The following is a 16,713-nucleotide window of genomic DNA, read 5'->3' as shown; positions in this document are numbered from 1 at the left end:
GATCAAACCAATCCAATAGGCATAAAATGATCATTTTCTATCTCTATTAAAAAGTTCTAATTCTTGTTTCAACCTTGGTTACCATAACTACCAACTTGAACACACACACCCAAATATATTTTGACATTTGTTGAGAAATAAGTTGAGGTTTTTTTTTTTTTAAAGAGAAAGACAAGTTTGTAAACACAGTCATGAGATACTAGCCTGAAATAAATAAAATGTTCCACCACACGTGGTCAAATAATTAGTGGGTATTGATCTGGACACTTTGGGGCTGTTAACCAGACAGCCTGGGGGAAGAAAGCATCACTGATGTTTCATTTGACTTTCCCCAGCCCCGTGGTGAACATTGTCACTCTTTAACATGACATAGAGATAAAGTAGCCATTGAAAATGTTATCATTTGATGGGAATCCTAAACAAGCCCTTGCCTAATTTTAATTTTATCTGAACAGATAACTTTGAAGCTACTAGCAACTAGCAGAATTAGTATGAAGTTTGGGCACAAACAGAACTGTAGCTCTTGGCAATAGATCAATGACTTGGACATTAGGAAGAGCAGCCTTTGTCAAAGCGACTGCTAATGGGAATCCTAATAAATGTTGTATGTCTGAGCACTGACTTTATTACAACACCTACATCACCTATTAACCACTGCTTCGTATTTAATCAAATTAAACGTGTTAATTTAATCCCTGCTGCTTGAAACGACAACAACAAAAAAGTCAGCCACTTTCTGAATACAACAATTTTTATTATAGTATTGATCCGTAACAAAAGATATCCCTCCCGACCCCACGTTTACCCCCCTCCCCTCATTCAGCTGTAAGTGCTGGTCACGCTCCTGGAAAGAGGTGATCACACACTGTTTACACAAGAGGCAATTTAGCACATTACAAATAGAAACCTCCTAAAAGAAACTCTGAATGCTGCAGGTGGGTTGGAAAGTTGTGGTTACGTAGCGACACCAATGTGTCCCCCCCTTCTTTTCAGCCCAGAACTCCCACCAAGAGCCCTAAACTCTAGATGTCCTTGATTACGTCCTCCAGCTCCTCTTTGGTGTACATGTGGAAGGTCTTGCCGGGCTCTACTGTGGCCAGCTGAAAGAGACAAACAAAGTGGGCTCAGACAGTGGCCAACATCACAGCAAAGTAACTGAGCTTTGGATTCAGGAACAAACCTCAATATTGGTGGCGTTGAGCTTCTCCTCCATCACCTGCTTCAGGATGGTCAGAGAGGACTTGATGGCGTCTTTTAATGTCATGGACTGCGGGAGAAGAAAAAGCTTCACTGGTCAGCAACTAAAGCTTGCATACAGCGGAACGTCGCCACTGAAGATTTAAATATTCTGTGTCAAAATGCAGAAGATTTAATAATCAGAAGGCTTAAATCAACCCCTCTCATGGACTAAATATACAAACAATAAACAAAATGTATTCGCACCCACTAACCGTGTAAAATACCGCAAGAAGTATTTTACTGGAACTTTGTGTGACACATAAAAGTAGTGAATAATTGATGTTTAGGACCGCTGCCCTCTCTGACGGTTCACCAACCTCTAAAGTCTTCTGCAGTTAAATTGTTCTGTAATTAGCTCCATCCACCTTAAAATCAACTCTGACCAGATCGGCTAAAGAAAAGCATCTTTACATGATGTTGCCATCACCAAACTTCACAGTGGGCCTGGTGGGTTAGGATGATATGCAGCCTCAATCTTTCTGCAGTCTTTACAGTGTAGCCCAAAAAGTTTGATTTTTGATCTCGTCTGACCAGAGTAACATCTTTCACAACTTTGCTGTGCTGGACATGGCCTGTAGCAAACTGTAAATGAGACCTTTTTTTTTTTTTGGCTTTCAGTCAACAATGTCTTTCTTCCAGCCGCTCTTCCATGAAGACTACAGATTCAACCAGCTGAATTATGGATTTCTACCTATCCGCCATAATTATCTCAGGCCGCTTCTCTGCTTCTTTAGATTAATCTGAACCTCAACATTTCATCTGTTTAAATGGATGACCTGGTTTTGATGGAATGTGTTGGTATGATGTCCTCGGGAAACCGTGAGATGAAGCTCTTTGAGACAAGATATCAAATCACAGTCGTCTCCACCGTATCAGCATGTGTGTTACTGTTATAGCAAAGGACTGCTATAACACAATATTTGATAGGATACTATATTTCAAGCAGGCATTTCATGCTCTGCATATTGTTATCATATCAGGCCTGTGGTAAGACGCCTACGAGCAAACTGTCTGCAAAATGAAGATTAATGGCAATTTATACAATCATCGCCATTTTTTAACCAGTAGTATGGAAATTATTTATTTTCTTGATTTTGCACAACAATAATTTACATTTACACAAAGATGGACAGTACTTTGCTAGATGGAAACTGAGGCCAGTGAGTCAGGACTTGATCATAGGTTTTAGATGTTTCAAGCATTTTGAATGCCATCTGTGTTGTTATTTCTGCCACAAAGTTATGTGCTACTTTGTGTTGGCCTGTCACATAAAATCACAACAAAACTGTGAAAGTTTGTGGTCAAGGCTGGACCACAAACAAAATGTAGAAAAGTTCAGTGGAAATGTTTCATTACCACCACAAGCATTTAAAAAAAAAAAAACATATTGGGATTTTTAGCGTTTCGCTCGTATGAGGATGCAAGACGACTTAAAAAACAGGAAGGAAAACGTTCCCAGTACCTTGTGGTAAACCTCTTGCAGAGAGCTTTGTGCTCCCTCTGATGCAGAGCCGATAGCCCGGGCGTCACACTGCACAAAGGTTCCTGAAGGGTCCATGTGGTACCTGCATTTCAAGGGAGAGAGAGAAAAAGAGAGAGAAATGAAGTGCAAACAAAGTTATATAAAGAGACTCATGTTAAAATGATCAATGGCTGCAAAAGCATCAGCACTTACAGCTGGGGTCCTTTTTCATCCACTCCCCCAAACAATAATGCAACGCCGAAGGGTCGGCTCTGAACAAAACACAAAGGAAAAAACACAAGTTGAATACGTCTTGTACTGCTTTGTTCATCTGCACCTGATGAAGAAGATCCGGAGATGGTTAAGGTGACTGACCATGGCCCCGGGGTCGGCGTCCTCCTCTCCGAACTGCAGCGCCAGGTTGGACACGGCCTGAGTCACGCTTTCCACCGTCATCGTCTCATTGTAGGTGAACCAGTGGTTCTGCAATAGACATAAACAAGCTAACAGCATACAAACCCCACGCTGAGACTCCCGCTGAACTTATGCCGGAGCTCAAAATGCATACCTGCGTTTCCACTCTTGCTTTGTCGATCAGAGTCTTGGCATCGGCTATTAGACCACTCATGGCACAACCTGGAGTTCAGAAAAACAAGGGAAATTGGAGGATGAATATTCTTGCTTGCTTTCACCATTGCAACAGAAAACCGTATCGAACTTATACAGTATTACTTGGTGGAATATTAAAAAGCAAGAGTTATAGCAGTTATGAGATGCTGAATTAAAATGTCACTCTAATTCAGTGTAAAAACATTAAAACTTATTGTTATCAATAAAAATGTACTTTGGCTTAAAAAATTATTAGGTTTATACCTCCCACCGAGTTCTCTTATTTTAACCAAACACACATTTTAAAGACAAATCACAAAGTCATAATCTCTTCACCTTTAAGTTGAATGAAAAGACAAAAAAAAAAAAAATCACATCTGGATCCTTACAGCAGCAACTGAGGATCCGTTTACAAGCTCTTGATACAGATTAATAGAATTTTGCCAGAAGAATGCTTGATTTTTTTTAAAGTAGCAATTTTAACTCTTAATGTAACACAATAAAAAGTTAAGTGGGTAATAAACAGATGGCCGTGCAATGACTTTTATGTCCACTGAATGAAGATCAACGTGGTTAAACAAGCGTGTTAAATCAAATTCGTCATTATTTTAGAGTCTGTGTTCAAACACTTGTGCTTTACGAGCCAGGTTACAACTTCTCATGAGACTTTTCAGAATCGGTTGGCATCACTGGCTCGTCACATCTTCTACACAACCAGTTCCGCTCTCCCCCTCTCACGCCGCGGTTCTGTTTTGGTTCAGTAATTATCTTTATGTCGCAAATTGTCTAATCTCTCCTCCTTCCCAAGCTAGGAGCTCAAGGCTTAATTTTTGACAGCATCTTAAATTTTAGAAGAAGCGTGTCAGTCACATTATCTTATGCCCATTCATGTAACGTTAGCCGGTCGTGTCAACATGCTTATCTGCCAACTCTTTCATCTGCTCCGGTTACAACAAACACAAACTTCAATTGAAACAAAACGCAGCTGCCCGAGCATTCACTCTCATCCTCTGACTTCTTTTTTGCTTCCTTCAACACACGACATTGACTTCAATATGCTGTTTTAGTCTAATATTTCCATTACCACACACCTCTACATCTTTCTAATTTTCAGCACAGCAGTAATACACCTTCATGTCCTCCTCCTCCACTTGTGCTACTGTACAATCGGCTTGCCTAACTACTCTTCAAATAAACACTCTCTGCGTACTGCAGTTTGATATTTTGTTGTAGAATATTGTCAGGGATCTTGAAAGGTCAGAAGTGTTTTCAAAAATAACCAAGCAGTTAGACCACTAAATTATATATTTATACCGATGTGACTATCGATCTCCACGATCTTCTCAATGCTGTTGGGCTCCATGAGTGGAGAGGTGATCCTCTTCTCCACAGCCAGACACACTCCCTCTGATGTCTGAATACCGATGGCGGTGGAGCCAAGCTGAGAGGACAAAATCGGCAGTGAGCTTGACTTTAAGTAACTAATGTCCAGTCTAAGGACTTGATCAAAATGAAGCCATTCTGGTCAAGCCAAAAACTATGCATCAAGTACTCACTTTGATTGCCTCTATGGCATATTCAACTTGGAACAATCTTCCTTCTGGTGAGAATGTGTTTACACCTCTGGAAAAAAAAAAGATTCATTTAGTAATTGTTAACAATTTAAGCTTAATTTATAGTTTTCATAAACCATGTGTTTAACTACAATGGTGTTTTGTCAAAACAATTGTAAACCCATAACATAATAATTATGTATCCACAGTCAAATTTAAAAGGAAGATCAAAAATTCTATAACGAAAGTGAAAGTAACTTTTCTTTCACCTATAACAGGATAGTTAGCTGTTAGCTAACTACCAAAACAGCAAAGCTCAACATGAATCAAACGAATAAATCCCTTTTGGGTGTTTTTGTTTCGTCATGCTGCCTACCCATATGTGTATATAAAAAAGCTAAACTTAGCACCACAGCCCTTTTATTTGTTTTTAGTTTACAACTGAGACACTCTCAATAAATGACAAAGCAGTTTGTGCAGCGCTTACCTGTCATATTCCGATCTGGTCAAAAACATCTTTAAACGTTCAGCCTGCGAACATATATTATGCATTTATTAAGCACATTTAATCCATAAAGGTAATTAAAGATCAGTGAAAATTATATAGTGAAGCTTCTGGTTTTGAATTCGCTCGACAAAGCGGCTGATATGTTAGCAGTGAGCAAGCGTGTTAGCTACCGAGCGCAGGCATCAAACGGAACTAATGCCTACAATTCATAAAACATGCCAAACATAAAAAATAACTCAGTTTAATTGTGTTCAAATAAGTACTTCTGCGGCAACCGATGAATCTCATTACGTTAACTAAACTTGTGAGGGTCGTTTACCTTCAAACAGAAAGCCTGAATGAGTTCGCTTGTTTGAGGGGAAGCTTCGTGGTGCAACGTTAATTCAGTACCGGACGTCAGCAAGGCACAAACAAAAGTTCCGGTGTTCACTTACACATTTTACTGATTTAAAAGTGATTTAAATGCTTACACATTGAGTCAGTCTTCAGGTTATGTAAAATTTATAGTGTGTCGGCTGTAGCCTGACACGCATCGGCGCTAATTTTGAAACGATGAATTAGAAATTAATCATTTGAATTTGTTACACATAGCATTGAACACAATAAAATCAAAGAATAGAATAGAATAGAATAGAATAGAATAGAATAGAATAGAATAGAATAGAATAGAATTATTTGCCACCCATGGTAGAAATTGTGTTCCGCAGAAAAGGGTATAGACGATTAGAAGCTCACTGATTAAAACAACAAAAACAACAAGAAAAAGATAGTCTATCAACAGGGAAGAGTGTATAGCTTGAAATATTTTTTTTTTATTTCAGACATGTACATTTGTAAGAATAAAATGCCTCTGTGCATATTATGTTTTTATTTATTATTTATTTAAATAGCGTGTACTGTCACATATTGACACGGCAGCAAAACCACTTAAATTCGTCATAGTCTGCTCAGTGTCGTTCCAAAGCTCAGGCACCAGGGGTCTCTATTGAGCTAAGTAATGGTTTAATCACGGTTTGGTACGTTTTTAATTATAGCGTGTTTTGTGGCGAACATGGTCATATAAATGTTGTTTACTATTGGTCCTATGTGTTTTAGTGCATATAAAAGGGTCAAATAAAGTTATTTTAATAAACGCTGAATCCATAAAACATTACAAAATATTTTTCAATGATTTTTTACCTTTTTTTCTTTTTTCTTTTTACTATTCTTCTTATTTATCCGTCTAACTTTTCACCCATTGGATATTTTTGTCATCATTAAATAATTTTTTTTTTTCAAGAGCAAGGTTGGGCGAATCTGTCGAGATATTGCACTTTAATAAAGTGATTGAAGGAGGGATTTCGAGACAGTATCAGGTTACATTTACCGACTGAGAGCAGTTCCGTTCGGTCCTGTTTTGGATATCTTTCGCTGCTCCTCATCACTCTGTAATGTAACTAAGACAAATGCTGTTGCTGAACAAATCAAAACAGGACCTGTTTCCCAAACTATCGTCAAACGGGTAATTCACTGGCTTAAATTTTGCGTTGAGGAGGAGCATGATCATGAGGGATGCTGTTATTCTTCAGGCTCTTCTTTTCATTCACAGTAAGTAGGCTGAACTTCTGCATTGTTGTTTGTGTTGCGAGAGCTTATACAAAAGCAGCCATCTTTTGCTCGATTAATAAACGGAATCCCTTGCAAAATTAGATTCCCCCCCCAGGAAACTTGTCTCTACGGTCTGGCTATTAAAATGAAAACATGAAATTATTTTTATGACATCTGAAAAACATGTCACAAATTTGTTTCTCATGTCAAAAAAAGTGCCTTGAAACGTAAAAGATTTAAGGCATTTTTAAGGAAAGTGTGTTAAAACTCATAAATACATAATGAAAAAAAATACCCAAAGTACAAGTATTCATGAATGGATCTGCACCTTTAATCAGAGTAAATCAAAATATGTAATATGTGGCAGTTTGTCTTGAAGCTACTATAGTTGTTTTCAGCAGCTCTCTTGTCTTTGCAAGACAGCTCAAAATCAGATTGGATGGAGATTACTTTGAAAGTATTGCCACAGATTCTCAGCTGAATCTAGTTCTGCACTTTGACTGAACCGTTCTAACAGATGAATATCCATTATTCTGGATTATCTCCAGAACAATCTCACCTATATTTTAGTTCCATCCATTTTACCATCAACAAAAAGCAAGTTCCCCTTTCCAGCTGAAGAAAAGGATCCCTAAAGCATGTTACTGCCATCACCATCTTTTAAGTTTGGCGGGTGTTCGATTTGCAGTTTTATTTGTACTCCAAACATTCAAAGTTGGTGTTATCTCATCAAGTACTTTGGTCGACACATTCACCATGACATATTTGCTTGTAGCCCCCTCCACTCCTCCATAACACATAGATTTGTGAAATACATAGTTAGCAAATGTCCTGTCACCAGATTTTCCCGCCTGAGCTGTCAATCTTTGCTGCATCTCCAGTGTTACCATGGAGCTTTTTGCCTGCGTCTGCTACTAAAGATCTCCTTGTTCGGCCTGTCAACGTTAAAGGTTAAAGGTTAAAGGTCATGTCTTGATAGCTTTGCAGTCATGTCGTCATCATCTGGATCAAACAGTTCTCTGTTAGGTAATAAAAACTTTGGAGCAGGGGTGTCAAAAGTGTAGCCCGAGGGCTACTTTTGGTCCTTTCGTGTTGGCCATTGATTACAATTCAATAATGACATAAATTTGGTTTGTCAGTTCAAGAAGTTGCTGATACACATGCAAAAAAACATGTTAGGATGACAGACGTTCAGTAAAGCTCATTCAAACGCCCACTTGGACTTTAGTTTGTATTCTGAAACCAACAAAACATCCTATTTCTGTTGTGGAAAGCATGTCTGTTTAAGGGATTAACGCATTTATTCCTCTCCGTTTTTTTTTGTTTTTTTTCTTCAGTCTCTGTGGCGTGCTTCTTCACAGCAGGTATGCAACTTTTTGTGTGTGTGTGCAGCTGTGATTTACATCTCTGCTTTTCCTCCTCTGGGGGAAGTGCTGAAGACATTCTGCTCTCTCTTCCAGTGTCCTGTCAGTCTGATAGCAGCAGCAGTGTGGTGGTTGCTGGCTACAACGTCAGCGGCCCCGCTGGGTCCAACTTGGTACTGCAGTGCATGAGCGGCCGCATGGTGTGGACCAGGGACAGGGTGCGGGACAGACAGAGGGTGGTCCACTGGGACATGTATCGGGACACCCCGGACTTCGCCATGGAGAGAGTGGTGGACATGTTCCCGGCTGGAGACCAGAGGCTCTACCACACCCACAATCTGAGAAGGATCAGCCTCAACCCAACAGCCTTCAAGGATGGGAACTTCTCACTGGTCATCAAAGGTCAATGATTTGACTCTACATTCCATTTTTTCCTACTCCTTTACTGTTTTTTTTCTTGCGTATAGTAATGTTCAAAGTCTTTTTTTTTAAGAGTCAGGATGAAAATAAAAAAAACAGAAGAGAAGACCTCATCATCGTTCTCCAGCTCCTCGTTTGACAAGTTATCAGCTAAATCTGATAACTTGTCCTAAACTCCTAAAATTGTATTTTATGTCTGTCAAACTGTTCTACATGTGTTCCTTTTTCTGAGGTTAAACTCAACAATTGGAAACAAAACTGTACTTATGATAGGTCACAAAAAAAGTTTTTAAAAAATCCAGTTTAAATTGCTTCTTTGAGCTGTTGTCCGTTATGTGCCTGTTACTCCATTGAATTTAGGAACCCTTACATGCTTAAGTAGGTCATTAAACTCATGTTATGTTTATTGTTGTAATAAAGTTTGTCTGACGTTCTCAAACATTTAAAAACTATTTTAAAAAGGCAACAAATCATTTCCTGCTTCTCTTTGTGACGGCCGTCTCACCGTAACTGTACCTCGTTCGCAGACGTGAGGATGAACGACAGAGGCCTGTACTCCTGCAACCTCCATCACCTCTACTGCCACCTGCACGAAACAGTCAGAGTTCAGCTCAACGTGACCAAATCAAGTATGGCTCTCTGTCGGACTGACTCATGGTTCACAGCAGTGGGTCCTCTATAAGAGTCCTCTTTGATGTCATGTCTTTTCGCCCCGAAGAACGCAAGCAGCAGCGCTTCTGGGACGGACAGAAAGCGGTGTATGTGGTGCTGCAGGGGACCACCGCCGTGCTGCCCTGCATCAACCGCCGCAGCGTCTGGACAGACTGGAGCGACGAGGAGGAGGACCAGCAGGCGAGTGGATAAACAAGGATCACGTAGATCTGCTTTCATTGTTGTGCTACTGCATCTCATTGACAGCGGGTTGTGCAACGTGACCAGGTTGTCCACTGGGACCGTCAGTCCCCGGGAGTCCAGCACGACAGTGCCGATCGACTGGTGGACCTGTACGCCTCTGGAGAGCAGCGCAGCTATGGGCCTCTGTTCCTGCAGAGGAAGATGAACATCAGCAACAAGGCCTTCTCAGAGGGTGACTTCTCTCTAACAATAACAGACCTGCAGGTATGCGTGCATGTGTTGAGGTGAGAAACAAATCGTGTGTATGTTCTTGCTACGGGCGGGAGTACACACTCTATTAGAACAATCACAAGCTAAAATGTTGCAGCCGTGCGTTTGGTTGGAAGCGTTTTGCAAAAGTGAGCATGCATGAGTCTGATTTCCAAAACGCATGAAAATCTCATCAGCAACGTAGCTCTTGTCGAGTCAAAATTTATAGAGAAGCTGGGAGCTTGCAGCCACAACATGTTGAGCACTCAGGTGAATAAAGTCATGGATCAGGAGTTGCTACAACAGCAAGTAGAGGAAGGTTGCAGGGATCTCAACTGTAATGGCAGCTAAACTTGTCAGTCACCTCAGGAAAAGACAGTCAAATACATAAGCGCTGGGCCGTACAAGTACAAAACAAAATCAACTCAAGGGGAACCCAAAGTAATGGCAGGAGTTACTGCAAAATTTCATAGATGAAGCTCAGTGGACGAAAATGGTAATGGAGGAGATGATAATAGGCCTAATCTATAGCATCATACTATAGGACAAGACCTAGAGAGGCCTCAGCAACTTCAGCTTTGAGTTTAATCAAAATGAAACATTTTCACCTTATCCCTCAAACTAGACATGGCGTCTGCCTCAAGACACCTGAGGTCACTTGATCTCTGTGCCTGTTTTACGTCGTCGTTTGCAGCTTATCTTACCCGTGTGTGTTGTGACAGCTTACAGACCAGGGGACATATTCCTGTCACCTTCACCATCATTACTGCGGCCTGCATGAACGGAGACAGTTTCGAGTCACGGTGGAGGCCCCTCTGATTCGGAGCACACAGCCGGTTGTAACACTTTCCCGAGACAAAGGTAACAAATCTATCTTCTGTTTCCAGATTTAATAGGTCAGCCCCTCGAGCAGAGCAGATGTTTTAGCGCTTAACCCAACGGAGGCATTATGAGCGCGTACATCTGGTCTTTCCTTCACTCTCGATGCTCTGTCTCCTCTCGGACTTTCCAAACAACAAAGCAGCAGAGGAAGAACTCAACCTTTTTTTGTGTTGGTTTTGTGTTTCTAGGGAAATATTTCTTTTCTTTTTTTGTGTTGGCCTAACATTAAACTCCTGAAGCTACATTCACTCGTGTTGCACCACATCCTAACATTGCCTCAAAACTCAAAGCTTCTCTTTCACAGTGGATGCTTCACACACTTGTCTTCACGACTTTCTGCGTGGACTTCTATGGATTTGTGTCTCGACAGCTTCCTTCGCTGCATTTCTTTGACAATGAGAACGTTTCAGTGTTCAAAGAACTGTCTATGTTTCCAGGAGATCTAAGTTTTCAGGGGCAGATGTATCAAAGAGGGAAAAAAAAAAAAATCTTACAGAGGGACGTTTTGCTCGCAGCTGCCTACGTGCGCCTGTGTGAGCCAGGTCCTGTGTGTTTATAAGAGCATGCCAAGATGGCTGATTTCATTTCAGTGGAATCTGCTGACTGATGTCCAGCTACATCCGCAAAAATAATCCACCTCTCTTTCCGAGCCGCGATTGAACGTCAGGATTGCTTCTCGGGAATGAAACATATTTTATCCCAATGATTTATCTCCAGTAGTGAGTTTGTCTTCTTCAGCGGTCTGTCACAAAGTTATGGGATTTAATCTCCTTTGCTGTAGTTTCTCTGCTGCCGTGTATACTTTGGCTCACCCTTTGCATTCTGCAAAAAGTTTCCCCCTCTTCCTTTTTTCCACTTTTATCTTTTCTCTGCCCAGTTCCATTCCTTTGATGAACCAAATGCGCTGAGTTTTGAAGTTTAAACTTGGAAGATCGGATCATGTTATCCGTCTGATCCTCCCGTCTGAACTTCCTCCCCGTACGTTTAAGACACGACTATACCCTGACTAAACCTTGTGTTTGCAAAACCATCGTGAAACTCAATGGAAAGGTCAGATGGCTTGTATTAGTTTTAAGTACAGTACAGCACAGACAATCTGGGTTTGGGGATGTTGGGGCGAGGTCGTCTCTGAAGAAATTTCTCACCCTCTCCTCCCACTCATGTTCTCTTGCTTATTCACCCCTCTTGCCTTTTTTTTTTTGTGCTTCTTTTATGTTTTACTGCCAGGAAAAATAAATCACAGCGTCACACCAGTCTGGATCTGATTTTGACTCACATATGTTGAGTCTGAGGTCCACAGCTGCTTCCTGATTTACACTGTTTTTTTTTTGAGAAGCTAATTGAAACCAGGCCCTTTCTTTAGCGTCTGCTTCCCAACGTCTAGCTGAACCTCACGTAGCGCAGTGATGTTGGCTGAGTGAACACTCTTCACATCCTTTTTGTGTTCAGCCTTATGTACAGATTTAAATCTGTACATAATTTTTTTTTTTATATATATAAATCTGTTTGGAAGAGCAGTGCAGAAATACTTCTTGCCCTCTAAGTTTTTCACATTTTGTCACATTACAGCTGCAAATTCAATTTATTTTATGAGGATTTTGCATTGTGACAGACCACAACAAAACTGTGCAATATTTTGAACTTACATCTCAAAATATACAGACAGGTTTCTGACGGGTGAAGGGGTTTTCAGTTTGCATTTTTCAAATTTGAAGTGTGATATTCATTTGTCTTACAGCCTTTTTTACTCTTAACCAATAATTAAAATCCAAATCCGTCAGAAGTCACCTAATTAGTAAATACTAATAGTCTAATAGTCGTCCTGTTTGTGATTTAATTTGATTTCAAGTCCTACTGCACCTTACATCCTTTCCCTTCCATTTCTCAAATTGCACTATTTTTTTTTGGTTTGTCAGATAAAATATATCAGTTTGTAGTTGTAACATGACAATGTTACAGGAATAGGAATAATTTTTGCAAGGCATTACGGAAATTCACAATGAAAAGGTACGTGTGCTAACTTGAAATTTTGACAGTTATTTTCCTGCTGTGGAAGAAAAAAAAGGAAAAAATAAATCAATGAGTCTTTATATGAGATTCATCTGCAAAGATTGCTGCTAGCTTGTTAAATGTAAGTAGAACCAGCTGACATTTTCTCTTCGTGTAACACTCAGACAGCAGTAAAGCTGACGCACCGCGAGTCATCAATGTCATCCTGCCTGACCAAAAGCACCACTTTCTCCTGCCGCTCGTCTACGTCCTCGCCTCCTTCCTGCTTCTGGCATCCTTTACGCTCGTTGTTGTCCTCGTCATGAAACGACGACGTAAAGCCAAAGGTCTGATTTAACGTCTGTCAAATTGATTCTCTTTCAGTCACTTAAAAATTAATGTTCTTATAAAGTGTTTTTTTTGTTTGTTATTATTTTAGATTTTTCTCCTAAAGTATCTGTTAGGTAAGTGCTTAATAAGACATTACTGTGAAATGGAAGAAGAAAACTCTGAAAAGTGTGGCATGCATTTGCATTCAGACCCCTAAGACACCTGTGTCAAACTTCATCCTGAGTCTAATCCAGCTTAGCATAACCATTAATGTGGTCTTCAAGACTCTGGAGGGCCACATAAATAGAACTTCAAGATAAAAATAGTTTGCTTAAGTATTATACGTGTCAGATCAGGTTTATTGTACCATACGTTGAATCAGTGTGAAAAGTATTATTCCAGTTTAAGAAGTACTCATCGAACACAGAGAAAGGTGTACTATTTTAACAGTTTGTTAATGGTAGATTTAAAAATAAATTCTTGTGTTTTGAGGACATCCATGATCTGTGTCAAGATTTAAATATGTTAGAACTAGCTAGTATTTTTGGGATGTCTATTCTCCGTCGTGAGCTCAGGCTTCATCCATGTTTTCATCAGATCTGACCAGCTCCCAACTGCTGTCCCTGCTGAGACCTCCACCGTCAGTTTTGATGGTGTTTTTTTTAGCATGATTTACAGTGGAACATCTGAGCCTTCCCCTAAACAGCTCTGTTTATACTGAGTGAAAAACACGCACAGGTGGCCTCTGCTCTCATTTCACTACGTTGCATTTAGAAGTTTCAGAGTTAAGTGGTGGAAATACAAATGCCTACACTTTTCAGATTTGTATTTGTAAAAAAAAACCACAAAAAAACAAGGCATGCTTCTTTCCATTTTGCAATTATGGATGACTGTGTTAAAGTAAAATCCCAATAAAAATGCAATAAATAAAATGTTACATTTGCTATCTGTGTCTTTGACTCCGAGTCTGATGTTTCCTCACGGTGACAGGTCCAGCAGAAGTCCCAGCAGCTCAGATGAGTATGAGATAGACATTGGTGAGGTGGACACGTGTACTCAAGAGGAGAAAGGATTTGGTAAGCTTACAGCGTCTTGTTCTTTGGCATCCTTTGGAGCATTGAGTGGAGAAGTGAGGGACTGTTTTTTGTTTATGCACAACCTTCATAGTTTTCCGTTAAAAACTACAACTGTGAAGGTGGATCTATGGAGTGTATTAGAAACAGTCCTCTCACAGGGCATAAACCTAATAACTCTGTTTGTTTAGAATACAAGAACAACCTGCTAAAAGAAAACGTCCTGATGAAGACCCAGCCAAAAGTCATTGATCTTGACAAAGGTATGCCAACGCTCTCCCAAGTGAATCATCTTGAATCCCCCCCTTTAGTTCCCTCTAACCCTGGTTTTGTTTTGCGTCCTGCAGAGATCCAGAAGTTTTCAAAGTGAGACAGAAGTGAAATCTGAGTCACTGGCGGGTCCAGAGGCTGCATTTTCTCTAGACAAAAACACATCCACATTACCGTCTGTTGTAGCCAAAGGAAACCAGGCTGTATTTTTTTTATTTTTTTTGGATTGGGTTTTGCCATTACTAGAAAAAAAAAACAAAAAAAACTTTGCTACACACCTGCCGTGTTTCGGCACAAAAAAAAGACGTTCTTTTTAATTATGGTCAGTTTCGGTGAAGACGCGGCGCAAATCGAGCCCTAAATGCTACTCAAAGAAAGCATGTAGATAAGCTGAATGGTAAGCAGGTCTTGTTTCAAGCTGCTTCTGTTCTTAAACTTTTGCTTTGTTCTTTATGTCACTTATCCAAGTCAGACGGACTGAAGCAATGCTGGAGTGTTACAAATGTACGCTGCACAACAATTTATCGACTTCTCTTTTAAAGACTCAAAAATAAGAGCAGTTTTACGCTTAACGCCGCTGCTTTGTCACTAACTCTTTAAATATCAAACATAAATGACTCCATTTATCTACAGCTATGAATTGAAGGTGGACAAGAGAAACCAATGAACAGAGGCTTCTTCTTCTTCTAACAGCAGCCTCTTCTGTTTGTCTGATTGTTGAATATTATTCTTGTCTTGTATCATGGCATCTATTATGGTTATAGAACAGTATTTCAATGCTGTGCTTTAAGCATTCTGCGTTAATTAATCATTTTAGATGTCATAAAGACGTATTTACATTTTTACTTTGTAGTTTTAGCTCACAGCTTTCCCTGGTCATGAGCTCCCCCTAGTGGTGCAGCAAGAGTACTAACATCCATTCCAGTGGGACAACAGATACTATTTTTTATTTTATTTTTTTCCTTTTTGCTAAAAGGATGTAATTCAGCTTTCTTTGTTCGGTTTAGTGCCGTCTGTAATAAATGTCGTTTGTGCTGCTGCACTTTAATGCTCGTACATTCAAGGAATAAAGAGATGAGGAATTTTACATTCAGTACTTTTTTTCTTTTTCTTTAAAGGTAATGTCTATACCAGTGGTTCTTAACCTGGGTTCGATCAGTCGGTCTCAGGGGTTCGGCGGAGCCTCTGCCGCGGAGATAAAGACACACTTTGTAAAGTCGTGATGACGCCCCGCTTTGCCATCACTTGCTCCAGAGGATCACGTTACATTGCTTAGCCAATCAGAGCTGTGGAGGAGCCCTGATTGAAGGAGATCCACTCTCAGCATGGATTTGAACTTGTGCCTTTAATTACTTTAGTCGCATCTTTTCGGGGTTGCTACTGCCTCTAGTGGCGTGGGGGTGGTAACACAACTAATATAATTATATTACTAAATCAGAATACCGCAAAGTCTTTATTTATTATACATTTTTTATTCTCAAGAATGTAGAGCTAATTAAATGATCTAAACAAGACCTTAAAGTGGTTCCAGTTTCTCTCAAAGGCCAACTTGTTGAAACTGTGGCAAATTTTAAATACCTTGGGTCGTTCCTGGACAGTCAGCTCAACTTTGCTGAAAAAACACTGACTATATTTTGAAGAACTGTTCTCAGAGACTCTACCTCAGAGACTTGGTGATCATGGGGTGACCCAACTATGTCTTGAATTTTGGGGGGGGTCGTATTTTATTTATCACTACAGAAGGGTTCAGTGAGTGCGCATATCATATGAAACTGGTGGGTTCGGTACCTCAAAAAAGGTACCGAACCCACTGGTCCGGTACCTTTGTACACTACACTATGTTTTAAAACTCATTGTGCGCATTGGTCTCTCTCTGCAATTCAAAGGTTCCACGTATAAAATTTCTTGACAAAGTGTATATTTAATATAGCGTCGAAAACATACAAGTGGGATTTGTGTGTTGCAACACAAACAAGCGTATCAATGGGTTGTGGAAGCAAAAATGAAGGCTTGAATAGTTGTCAATTTTTTTTTCCCAAACGAAAAAAAAAAAAAAAAAAAATCAGAAAAAAGTTGTTTTTTTTTGTGACTTTTACTTCAATTACACTAAATGAAGACTGCCTTCAGAAATCACCTGAGTGAAAGAGCAATTTCATTTCAGTATTAATCTGTTTTGAGGCCCTGTGAGTTTTTTTTTTTTGAGTTCCTCCGTTTTTTTGTTTTTTGAGAATATTAGTGAATAAACACTCATGAAGACTAAAGAACATAGCAGACAGGATGGGGAAAAATTAAGTGATGTTTAAATCAGATTACTAAGCAACTC

General features: G+C 39.8%; 2 protein-coding genes across 2 annotated transcripts; one reads left to right on the top strand and one right to left on the bottom strand.

Moving 5' to 3' along the window:
* Positions 1-733: 733 nt before the first annotated feature.
* psma5 (proteasome 20S subunit alpha 5) lies at positions 734-5,808 on the bottom strand. The gene is made up of 10 exons (XM_008409282.3): positions 5,691-5,808; positions 5,351-5,394; positions 4,867-4,933; positions 4,625-4,751; positions 3,270-3,337; positions 3,077-3,184; positions 2,915-2,973; positions 2,702-2,804; positions 1,181-1,267; positions 734-1,100 (listed from the first exon to the last, which is right to left on the bottom strand). Exons 2-10 carry the CDS (start codon positions 5,377-5,379, stop codon positions 1,023-1,025), a joined length of 726 nt encoding a protein of 241 aa, XP_008407504.1. The 5' UTR covers positions 5,380-5,394; positions 5,691-5,808; the 3' UTR covers positions 734-1,022.
* A 906-nt stretch (positions 5,809-6,714) lies between these two features.
* On the top strand, positions 6,715-15,477 carry LOC103464890 (matrix remodeling-associated protein 8-like). The gene is made up of 12 exons (XM_008409281.3): positions 6,715-6,958; positions 8,296-8,322; positions 8,419-8,724; positions 9,270-9,371; positions 9,461-9,594; positions 9,682-9,861; positions 10,569-10,707; positions 12,903-13,064; positions 13,157-13,181; positions 14,038-14,123; positions 14,312-14,383; positions 14,468-15,477. Exons 1-12 carry the CDS (start codon positions 6,910-6,912, stop codon positions 14,488-14,490), a joined length of 1,305 nt encoding a protein of 434 aa, XP_008407503.1. The 5' UTR covers positions 6,715-6,909; the 3' UTR covers positions 14,491-15,477.
* Positions 15,478-16,713: the final 1,236 nt, after the last annotated feature.

This window comes from Poecilia reticulata, chromosome 5 (assembly GCF_904066995.2).
Source record: "Poecilia reticulata chromosome 5, P_reticulata-male-v2, whole genome shotgun sequence".
Lineage (NCBI taxonomy): Eukaryota > Metazoa > Chordata > Actinopteri > Cyprinodontiformes > Poeciliidae > Poecilia > Poecilia reticulata.
Note: the sequence above shows the minus strand (reverse complement) of the source record. Positions and strands in the feature narration are given on the sequence as shown.